The sequence below is a fragment of the Lepisosteus oculatus genome, chromosome 11 (assembly GCF_040954835.1).
Source record: "Lepisosteus oculatus isolate fLepOcu1 chromosome 11, fLepOcu1.hap2, whole genome shotgun sequence".
Taxonomy (NCBI): Eukaryota; Metazoa; Chordata; class Actinopteri; order Semionotiformes; family Lepisosteidae; genus Lepisosteus; species Lepisosteus oculatus.
Window position 1 is genome coordinate 7,684,798 of NC_090706.1, and position 11,695 is coordinate 7,696,492.

General features: G+C 44.8%; 1 protein-coding gene across 3 annotated transcripts; it reads right to left on the bottom strand.

Annotated features, from left to right (window-relative positions):
- Window positions 1–860: 860 nt before the first annotated feature.
- tmem200b (transmembrane protein 200B) lies at window positions 861–9,553 on the bottom strand. Of its 3 annotated transcripts, XM_015348540.2 has the most exons (3): window positions 7,217–8,223; window positions 5,840–6,080; window positions 861–2,401 (listed from the first exon to the last, which is right to left on the bottom strand). In XM_015348540.2, the coding sequence occupies exon 3, from the start codon at window positions 2,385–2,387 to the stop codon at window positions 1,068–1,070; it is 1,320 nt and encodes a 439-aa protein (XP_015204026.2). In that variant the 5' UTR covers window positions 2,388–2,401; window positions 5,840–6,080; window positions 7,217–8,223; the 3' UTR covers window positions 861–1,067. The 3 variants fall into 3 exon arrangements, with proteins under 3 accessions (XP_015204026.2, XP_015204029.2, XP_006631471.2); XM_015348543.2 differs by lacking the exons at window positions 5,840–6,080; window positions 7,217–8,223 and adding an exon at window positions 9,422–9,553; XM_006631408.3 differs by lacking the exon at window positions 7,217–8,223 and having other exon boundaries at window positions 5,840–7,210.
- Window positions 9,554–11,695: the final 2,142 nt, after the last annotated feature.

The following is an 11,695-nucleotide window of genomic DNA, read 5'->3' on the forward strand; positions in this document are numbered from 1 at the left end:
TAGTTTCCAAACAGACTGAAAGAAAAGAATTACATTTTTTCTATTGTAAACAAGGGGATCTTCCCCGGCAATGAGAAACACAGAACACTGGTAAATCCCCTGCACATAAACACTATCTGGCACCACATCCCTCTCTATTTCCTTGTTTTCATGCTCGCTATTTTTTTTTTTGCTTCAACCATACTACAGCCAATGCAATTCTCAATCTGGGTCAACAATTCCCAGTGAATCCTGACAGATTATCTAAGGGATTGTACACCTCCATGTGGATGTACTGTAGCTAACAAGCAGGTATTGCAAAAGACAAGAAATCTATACAAGGTTAAAAATCTAAATGACAGTGAAGAATTGTTACCACAGTAAACATTGCCTTGTTTTTCTGATCCACATGTACAGACTTCGGTATAGCCCTTGATAGAGGGGAAATGTTTGTCACCTCACTATTTTGTTTCTCACTATCTTTTACTGACCTGCGATTTTCTTAAAGTATCTGAACTTTGCATAGCTGTCAATGCACAGCTGTCATCTCTTTGGGCACTGGGTACCTAGTTTTGATGCTGAAGTTGACTCACAGTGTACCAGTGTCCTCCCATTGACATGTAATAGTGTCTGTATACTGTGTTTGCAGTCTTACATTTTGGTAAGTCCATTTTGGAAGAATACTTAACACACTCTTTCACAATAGGTCACTGGAATCTGCATCGATTCTCATATTCACACTTGAAGCCCCATCATTGCTTAGGCCACTTGTTTCAAAACTGTGTGCAAGCAACGTTTTCCATCTGCACATGAAGAGAACTTCAGTGGAGTCCCCACAACACCTATAGTGTCTCTTGGTCCTGGGCCTCCTGGGTGGCCACTGAGAAGTGGTTTCTTTATTAAATGTATTGCCATTGGGCAGCATTATGTTTTCAGAACTGTATATCCACAAAAAGAGATGCTCTACCCCAGAGACAAATGGGACAGGGAGTGTTTGGGTATATGGGTTTGACTTCCCTGGACACATAAACTTCAACCACAGAGTGTCAGAGCCCACTTGTGAGGTCAACAGCAGACCTACAGGATCTTCACTGGAAGGGGCCTGAACAGTTTCTCTCCCACTGCGAATACTGCTGTTCCAGCTGGTCCAGCAGCTTGTCCACTGAGTCCTCCTTATTCTCCAGTTTCATGTACCTCCTGATGCTACTGAGGTCCACTCGTGGCCAGCTGCGGTTCTTCCTCTCCTCCATGGGCGCCCCAGTCTGCTCCCCTCCTCTCCCCAAATCCAAAGACCGGGAGTGGCTGGACAAGTTCAGGCAGACGTCAGAACTGAACTCCTTCGTGCACGGTTCAGGGAGGAAGACGGATCTATCTGTCCTGTCCGCAGGGCGCCCTTCTCTGGGGAGAGGATGCAGATTTGGGACAGCCCGACCTCCGGTTTGATTCCAACGGAGAGCCGTAGTCCTGCTGCTCAAGCTGTAAGAACGCCTTGGGGGAGCGTCTCTTCCACAGCTCCCACTGGAGGACAGGGAAGGCCCAGTGTCGATCAGGCAGTTGTTGAGCTTGATCAAGGGCAAAGAGAGTGCATTGGTGCTGGAGCTGACCCTGGGCTCCAGTGTCTGGCAGGAAAGCACATTAAAGTTCCCGTCGCTGGAGTTGCAAGAATCCGAGTGGACGCTGTGCAGGGACAGGGAAGGCGAGGACTCCTTGTGGTGCAGCACTTTGGTCTGGAGAGTGTTGGGCTTGTAGCAGTCAGCCCACTTGCCCCGACCAGACTTCACCCGCAGGAGAAGAGACTCGGAGCCCGCCAGCTCCTCCAGGCAGCGGATGTTGAGATCAGTCGCGCTGACGTTGGTCATCCACTGGTAGTGCCCCGTCAGCACGCTGCCCTGCTCCTCTGGGGTGCCGGACAAGGTGCAGATCATCTTCTGTGTCTCGGCCAGGAGCAGCTGAGTCTCCCGGTCTCTGTTCTCGTACAGCATGGTGTTGGCGCAGATGAAGATGAACAGCCCCACGCCCATGATGATGGGGCCCAGGAGCTTCATGCGGTCGCTGTGGATGAGGTTCTGGGAGGACAGGACTTTCTTTGAGCCCCCAGCCCTCCCCCCGGGCAGGGAGTCATTCAGGCCCACCCCAGACTGGCTCAGCGCCGCTGCTGCCCGATGTGCCCTGTAGGGCCAGTACCCGGCCACTGCCAACGCCGTGCCCACCAGCACCACGAAGACGCCCAGAATCAGGAAAGCCCCCGAGGGGGACTTGATCCGCAGCTTCCCGCGGACGGCCCCTTCCTCCTTGCCTCGGAAGGCGAGCCGCAGCGGGCGCTGGCGGGAGGGGGGCGGCTGGGCCAGGCTCCAGGGCTCCTGGTTCCTCATGGCACGAGCAGCCCCAGAGCCCCCCGACGCCGTCATTCTTCAAGAGGAAGCTGTGGAGATGAAACGGGAGCCACCTCTTAATGCCCAAGCCACTGCCCCGACAAAACCAAACGCAGTAGGAAGGTCACATGAAGACACATGCCTGCTCAGCTCTCTGCTTACGACGTGTACCCCCTTACGAGCTTCAGGTCTGTCTGGACTAGAATTACCCAGTATTCAATCTGGACAAAATCAGTTCTATCATCCTAATTCCAGACTGTCTCAGGAACTTTGGCTAAAGCAACACTCACACATGACAAAAGTCTACAATTTTCCTTTCATGTTTGTACCAATGTTTTAAATGGGAGGAAATAATACCAACTAATGTGTAAACTATTGGCATTTGAGGCCTATAAAATTATGTCAATTTGTATAATTATGCTTAGCATGTACTGGTCAACTTTATTTTACACTGCTCTTTCAGCTGCATGCAATTTATCGCAAAGTAAACTGTGAGTTTTAAACTGTGAGTTATTCATTTCGCTAGATCTGAAAAAATAAAATGGAAGTTCTTTTGTTAAATCTGGGGAAGAAATGGATGGATGGGGTTTACACATTCAGTAAAAAATGTGCTAACTTCAGAAGTCTTGGCTAGTTTTCTTTTGCTTATAACAAAATATGAAGAATGCAATTTAGCTAAATTAAAAAAAAAAACATTCCCTAAGATCTCAGTGCTGGCTTGTTGGTTGTTCCTAAAAAAGGACATACAGTTCTCTCATCTGACTAATGCTGGAATTCTGCTGTCTTTTAATTCTAAACTTAAAACACTAAAAGGATGATATTCAAATCACCAGGCTCTTGAGTCCTGTAGGACACAATAATTTTTAGCACGTAATATAGCATACACTTAAATGTATTCAATATAGTCGACGTTTAATTGTAATAGCATAAAATTACTGTACTTCAGGCGAGGCAAGGCGAACTACACAAAGGATATCTGTGCAGTAAGGTTGAAAAACGTTAAGACTTCGGAGGATTTTAACTCTTGTTAATGTCTTCATTTTTGGTACTGATCTAGCGTTTAATACGTCTATTATTTTTTAACGCATAAATAGCTATAAATTCTATAAATAGCAAGTGACTAGCTGTTCGGGTCCCAATAAACTAAATTTAAGAAACAATGCCAGAAGTCAGGGGTTTTATCTGTGGAGAAAAAGACTCGTCTTTAAACCGTCTGCTGCTTTTGTAACTCGAAGAACGATTCTGAGTTCTGTTTTTGAATGAACGACAGGAATAGACCATCGAGAGTCGCCATTTTGGAGAAACCGCTGAGGTACGGTCAGGTGTTCTCACCTGGTCTATCCCCTGTGAAACTATAGTGCTGCCGAAGAGCTGGCTGTGTAAGGTGAGGTACTGAATGTAATGATCCTTGAATGGATTGGGCTGCTAATCTATTTCTAATTCTTTTACTGTTCTGAACCACGAATGTTTTTATTCTTGCACGGAAATGTGCGCTTTCTGCACTTTTAAAGCAAGCAGCCAGGGGCTGAAGAGCTGTAATTATTCAATACCGGTGGCCACCGTTTTATACCGAGTTTCAGACTCGGAACACTTACCACCTCCTTCGTCACATAAATCCACCATAATGACATTAAGGTGGCCTGTGTGTGTTCCTCTAACCTTGGAAATTGGTAATTATATCGTTTTCTCGTGTCTATCGGATATGCTTGGTCCGTTCGTAAACACAATTGTAATTGCATGCCAAGATGCTTCTACACAGATTTCCTCCCGCCCACAAACTGAAATGTGCAAGCTTGGTACACCATCGTAAGTTTTGTTCTGTGAGGGTTTCTTTTTTTCCATGCATTGAGATCAACCCTCAAGTAGCCTGCCTTTTTATGTTGATATGTGATTCTCTTTCACCTCCTCTCTTCTTTCAGACCCAAGATATTCAAGCAAAGAAAGGCGTCTTGTAGGCAACTACTTTGCAGTGAATGTTTATTTTACTTGTGTCTTTAAATAGACTAGGCTCACTCCAAATATTCTATTTATATAAAGCGAGCAAATGGTTATTTTTCCATAGCGAATATAGTACTTCAGTTTAGCTTAACATCCGAAATAGTAGTTTTTTTCTGCACTGAGCAGAAACACATCGTGTATAGAGAATGTATACATGTATTGAAAGTTATGAAACTGAAATTAGGGCGTTCGCTGCTCATTTTATGTTGTTGTCGTTGTTGTTGTTTGTATTTACAATTGCACTTTCCCATTCTGCGACTACAGCATGTTAGAATCGGATTGGAATGTCTGCTCTAGACGCCCAGAGTAATTTCGATTGGTGATGCGCTTTTGCTGAACGGACCGCTAACAGGCTCGCTGAGAGCTAGCGGCTGACAGCTCAGCACACACCCCCCCCTGCAGAGGTAGCACTGCAAACGGCCACTCACTTCAGCTCAACGGCATCTCGCTCACTGTCCGGCTCGCGCGTAAAATGAACTGTTCCAAGGACCTCCCTCCCTCCCTGTGGACTCGCCCGAGCTGCGTAAAAACAAACGCTCGTGCCTTTGGTTCGAGTTCAACTACAGTGGGTGGCCAGTGCTAAGGGCTTAAAGCTGGAGTGCGTTATGAAGCATTTAAAAGTTGATCGCTTATTATACTAGGCGGAGCTTTTGAATCCAGGCAAGAAACGGGCTTTTCGGAGTGCACTTAGAAGGTGAACTATTTGAATGAGGGGGCTGTGTGGGGTGTTTGGCATCTCTGACTCAGTTTCCCGTTGCTTTGGTCTGCTTAAACTTCACGTCCTCGACGGAGGACAAGCCACTAATCTGAGTACGGCCGCACTCTGCCGCATCTAACTCCAATGCGCCGAAATGACCATTGACGTCGCTTGTTACACGCTTTTGCAAATATGCGATAAACAAAACAGTGTACTTTGATCACTTCAACGCGATATATGAAAAGACACTCGAAACACAGGTTATAATGCCCCCCTCCAGTTAGATCTGAACGATTGCTAAACGATTGCTAAAAAGTTCTTGGAGTCCATACTGTATAAAATGGACTCTTCGCATTTAATGGATGCACAACATACAAGCTGCTGGTGTAACCTATTGCTTTTTAGAACACCGACGAATGCGTTTTGGATACCTTTGTATTGGACACCTTCAAGGCTCAATGAGATACTCTTATTTATTTAAATACTTTCGTTGAAAAAACGACCTCGAACAACACTCCCGCGTTCGCTAGTAATCCAGTATTTGATCCTGAAGCTCTGTCACACTTCTGATTAAAACAAAAAGTGAGGTGGAGACAGATCACCACAGTCGGTGACAAGAAACAGCAATGCCCTTCCCAGACAGCTTAAAACTATTTAATGGATACATCACGCCTAGGTAGGCCAGTGTGTAATTAATGCACAGCAATAGCTGGCCGTGTTCTTACAGTGACGAGGGAGCTAGCCCGTAAAACTACGTGCGAGTCGGAGGGAGAGAGAAGGCGGGTTGACTTGCCTTTGCTGCCGTGCCGCTCCGTAGCGTTGGCGTTTCCCGACTCCTCGCACGGACGGGTTTCGCGAAGACCACACATTGTGAGAGAGCGCAAGACCCCGTTGTGTGTCTGGCTGTCCCCGCGGCAGGAAATCCAGGACCGCGGGGGGAGAGAGAGAGAGCGCAGGGGACGGCACCCCGCTGGCTGAGCCGAGCCTTGAAAACTTCCCTCGGAGGAGAAAGACTCGGGAATTCAGGAATCCGACTGAAGAGAAAAGTGACACTCTTGTTGTCGGGCAAGGAGGAGGGGTGGATATTCTGATGTTTTTTCTAAAGAGCCCGGAATCCGTGCTGTCTTTATTTTAACTCCCACTCAAATTACTCCACTCCTCTCTTTATTTAATGCAGTATCTGAAGCGCCTCCTCTCCACCCCCGGCAGTAGATGTTGCTGTCAAGCCGCTGTCTGCGTACTGACAGCGAGTTGATTTGCGAAAGCTCCAGTTGTAGCGCGTTTAACGACCTTTCCTTTCCATCTAGAATGCGCTTTTTTTTCATGTGCCAAGTCCCACCGCTGTAAATCACACGAACTAAACGTCAGATTTAATGGCACTGACGGGGTGGCATTTATCGAGTTGAAAAGCCGCGGATGAAAGGTGGTGGAGGGTTGTCGACAACAGCTTTTAAACACTAATTTCTCCCCAAGTGAAAATTAAACTTTCGACTTCAATTTGCGCATCTCTTTTAAGTTCAGCACACTTTCCGGCTCTCTGGGTACCTCGGCCGTTCTGTACTTCCATCATATAAATGAAAAGTGAAGAAATCGATCGCTTAGAGTTTGCACCCGCGGAGCATAATAAAATCTCATTTCATGCATTATTAATAAACTAAAATGTTGGACAAACGTTTTCTAAAAACCGACGTGTTAGGAATACCACTTAGATGCGACGAGGGTCCCCTTTAATAAAAGTTATTTTTAATTAAAAGGCTGGGATGTTTCACGAAGTTACAGCCGAGAATTGACTGAAATGCCGAGAGCGCTTTCTACTACACAGCCTCGTTAACAGTCCACAGGCAATGGACACTGAAGGCTATTGGACTTTTTGGTTGATACTCGTAAATCATTTTCGTGCAGCGCAATCCAATAAAAAAAACAGCTGCTGCAAAATAATACTTTTTCTAGCAGCGGTAATTTAAAAAGAGAGGAGTGCAACACTGACTTATTCTGGCACATGTTTAATTGTCTCCATGTTACAGTACAACTGAGTTTTAAAAAATCTTAATTTGTCCCCATGGTGTGGAACGTAGCCTAGCCGATGTACAGTAAATGACGCAGTACCTTCACAAGGACAGCGAATATTACTCAAGGCGTTTTCTTTCTTTTTTTAAGAATAACAACGGACCGTATTTGATGTGCTTGACGATTGCCCATGGAGGATCTATGAAGGTCTGTTTTCCTCGCCTATGACTTTGACGCTTTGGCGGTGCCCCTGCTCTTGCTGGACTGCTCCCGGGCTCCTGGACCGCGCCGTGGAAACTCCGGTTCGTGGGAAACGAGTCCCTGCTGACGCCGCGCCGGGTCCTGCGTACAGTAGCTGCTGGATGACAGCGTACAGCCCCCACTAAGTCGATAAACAACATACGCGCACGGAAAAGTCTTTACATGACCCCGCAGACACTAAGAGTACGATTGCTTACTATATACTGTATTTAATCACAGTACTTCGCAAGCTTCCGGTTTAAAATACTACAGTGGAACGATTAGGCACTAAGACCAGCGTGGTTCCACATCCTACTATTTAGCTTCCAAATAAATTCCAATGTACTTTTGTAACCAGTTTAGTAGTAAACTTATAATTCACAGATAGTCTGTCCTCGGGGATATTATTCAACGTCACAACACTGCTCGGCAAAGTAGGAGATGTTCTCTCTTGTTGTGGATGGACACGCGTATCGCTGCGTTCATGTCTTCCTGGTTTCGATTAAGCTATCCTACCAACAGACTCATAACAAAAAAGAGGGGAATGCAGCCACGGCGCTGAGTTTGTTTTGGGGTGTACTGGACGTTTCCCAGGGGGCGAGAGAGAGACCTCCAGCAGTATCGCACCAGTCTGAATGTACGTGGCTCATCATTCAGCTCCTCACAGGGCGCCGGTTAGAAGACACGTTGGCCCTGCGGTGCCTGTTCTTTGAAACACGCAAACCTTCCCTTGCTTCATCTTTCCGTCCTTCTTTAATTTTCCTTAATCATCCTTTCTCTAATCCCCGCGCCCTGATTTGCCGACACACTAATATATCCATGCTCGCTGAATCCGTGAGGATTAACCAGACTCTCTGCCCTTTTAAAGCCAAACTTCTCCGAAACGCTAAACATTTTTTTTATATAAAACCTATATTTCAACGCTATAATTAAGCGGCATGAAAACTATATAGCAGAATGCATACGTAAAAAAAACACAGCGATAGCGACGTCAAGACAACGATAATTCCCCCCCCTCCCCCGCTTCTCCAGATTTGATTCTCTCTCATTTAAAGGCGTCCTCACCCTCTCTCTCCCTCCCATTGCTTCCTGGGCGCTGGTTATCCACAGCAGGCAACTGTGTTTCAGGGGTGTTGTTCTAGTGAGCACTGTCCGGTCCCGGGGCACCGCCGCCTTTGTAGGTACAATTTCCTGGCACTACCAGCTGCGCTCGGAGCCCCAAGCCGGTCCAAGAGGGCAAAGAGCAGCCTGTCTGCGCTCGGTCGAAAGTTCCCTTCTCTCTACACCCGTACCGCATCACCTACAGTACCGTACACACCAGCCGTAGGTCCAGACGGTACCGCATGTGAATTCTACCGAGCAATGGGCGGTAGATAGTGAGGGCAAACCTTTTGCGTATTCAGAAAAAAAAAACGACCCGCCATCCCCGAGAATGCTCACCTGATTGTTCTCCCCGAGCCCAGTAGATGGGTACGAACTGGACTGGTTTATATGCCAGTGAGCTCTAGTTGAGAAGCAGTGGGGTTGCCTTAGGTAATCCTGTCACAAACAGCTCTAACAATCAGATGATTGAATGTGATTGGTTTTTGGCATTGCGTCTCTCAGGCAATCGGACTTTTCGAACATGATTCAAGTTTGTTTCTCTGACTCTAGACGCTTCTATTCTTCCCTGTTTTTTTTAATGAAGTCACCTGAACACGGGACGTCACGCCGTGCCTAAAGGAAACTTAGAGGTCTGTGCTTAACAAGCGCGGTCTTAACCAAACACGTTCGATTCCACCACGTTCTGGTTATTTTAATCGGGAAAAAAATCAGAACAGAGTTTGAATGTTCGAAGACGGGTCTTTTTGCAAAGGGAATGTTTGCATGCTGTAAACTTTACGGTTGGCCTTGCTTGAGAAAACAGTCGCTCCTGAGACTTCTTTAATGTCTGTTTCTTAAAAGCAGTGGTTAAGAAATGACGCCGGGTTTCATTGTGCTGTTTGTAGGGGGGCAATTTAACAGAGCCGGTCAAGACAAGAATATCAAGGCGTTTACGAAGACAGTTGTAGATCTTCATAGTGGCCACTAGATGGCGAACATTAGACGGGACGTGTTAGTCTGTACAGGTGTTCACGAGTGAGTTCACCTTGTATCTTGAAGAACAGTCGTTCCCTACCCTGGTCCTGGGATGAAGTGTCTGCTGGCTTTCTTTCCAGATGAGCTCTCATCATTAGCCTGCGAACGGGTGCCTTAAAGAGATCTTAATCGTCAAGAGTTTTTTTTCCTGTTTGTACTCCGTCTCTCGTTTAAAAGTTAGCCTACAGTACTTCACTTACTGTTCACAAAAAAAATTCTGAGCTTCACGCAGCCTCTCCACGATTGATTAAAATGTCCTCCCTCATTTCTGCTTAGACAGATCGTGACCTGCAATCAGTTTGTGACAAGCGGACACAGGGATGGCGACGTATCAGATCCTTCATGTTTTTTTCCCTTTCTGCGGAGATACAACTCCTGAAACTCAATGAGCGGTCGATATCTCCCTCTGCTTTTTAAGAGATTTTTTTTATTAACCGTAGATTTGAAAAAAAAACCGAAAAATAAAACAAAGAAATGAATTAGCCTGTGATTAAAAAGAACTTCTCTGGGGGGAAAAAAATCCAGATTCACAGGTGTCACCCAGGACCATGGTAAAACATCGTCTCTCTAGAGCAGATTGAGTATTATTTACCAGGACGAATGACCATTTCAAAATCCCTGAAAACAGAATATTCGACAATTAATCTCAACTGTGACAAGTACCGAATAACCTTGGTGCAGGTAAAGAATGTTAATATTATATATATATATATGTACTCTATACTAAATAGTACGCTATATAAATCAATATAGTTATAGCCAGTTGAGCAGAGCTTTCAGACTGGTTGTTAGTATCTCTCTCCTCTGATTTCTCCCATGTTCTGCACCAACAATACCCACTCATGCCTTCAAACAAATGTCTAAATGAACAGACTAATTCCTTTCGCCCTCGTTCAATCAAGCTACTCAATGAATGAGCTTACATTAAAGGGGGTTTGGTTTATGGGTAAGCGCGATTTGTGGTTATGTGCAATTATAAGAGCTCGCATTGATTGTGGAAGAACTAAACGTACAAGTAAGTTGTGTGTAATGACTGAGTGTGGCTTGATCTGTTTAACAAAGTTATATTTAATTTTTGATGTTATGTTTGCGGGTATTGTTTGTTTTTGTAACTCTCCCTTATAAAACAGCTACTGGGATACAAAAATAAACTTCCGAGAACTCAAATAATAAAGTAATATACAGTATATATCATACACGATACCATATACACGTCGCATATAGTCCTGTAATCGGTGTCCCCTGTATTCACTGACCGTTTTAGCCACATTCACCATTTAAAACTCAAAACAAAATAGAGTCGGTTCGCATAACAGTATTGTGCTGAGCCATGAATCTTCGGTTTTAGAAATTATGCATGTGCAGTAGGCTCCTTAAATGCAAGATGTGCTTTAAATCATTGCTGCTATACCGCTATAGCTGAAACACAAATGAGTCTTCAGCATAACACGAATGGGAAAAAAAATGTTGTTGGGAACCTTCAGGATCAAAAGAGTGGATATAAACGAGACGAGGCATTTTGGCCTATCCTGATTTTTTTTTTCCCCCAACATCTAACCGATCTGAGGATCTGAGCTTCAGGGCTGTGACGACGTAGCTTGTTCCTTTCTCCCGCACAACTTTGGGTAGAGATGCATTTCCCGTGTTCAGGTTTAACTACAGCTCCGGGTGATTTCCGGGATAAAAATCCTGTAATCTTTCAAATGAACCCCAGCGTTCTGAATGATCACCCTTCGTCAGATGGTTCTAGAGTTAATCAACGTCCGAACGCTACCAACCGATACAAACATTAGTCACGCGCTTAAAATCAATTTAAAAACAACAGAACAACTAGTTCTCATCGGTTTGGAGAATATCTTTCAGATCCTTTGATGGAAAAGGTAAAGAAAGACCTTGTTGATTTCTTTAAAAATCTTTTTGCCTCTTATTGTCAGAATATATTAGATTTTAATTGTAATCTCTTTAAACGTTGTAAAACGCGTTTGTAAGATAAGTCGGTAATGTAGTCTAAATTAATATGACTGTTTTTCAGCTTCCATAGGTATTTGCCATTAGATATAGATTTTAAATAAGTACAAGCAAACGTTAACACCCCTTAGGAGCGCCCTCTATCTAGGACGGCTCAATTGCTTCATTTAGTTTAACGTTTAAAGAAATAGTGGCCAGTACGTAACACCTGTTATGCTGGACTCATTTACAATTTTACCTTCCCGTCCCTTTTTTAAATGACTGTTTTATCCAATTGATTCGATTAAATAAAATATAATAGAAACTTCACAGGCGC

Excerpts from the sequence above, each read along its gene's own strand:
- tmem200b (XM_015348543.2), bottom strand. The coding sequence starts at position 2,387 with ATGACGGCGTCGGGGGGCTCTGGGGCTGCTCGTGCCATGAGGAACCAG.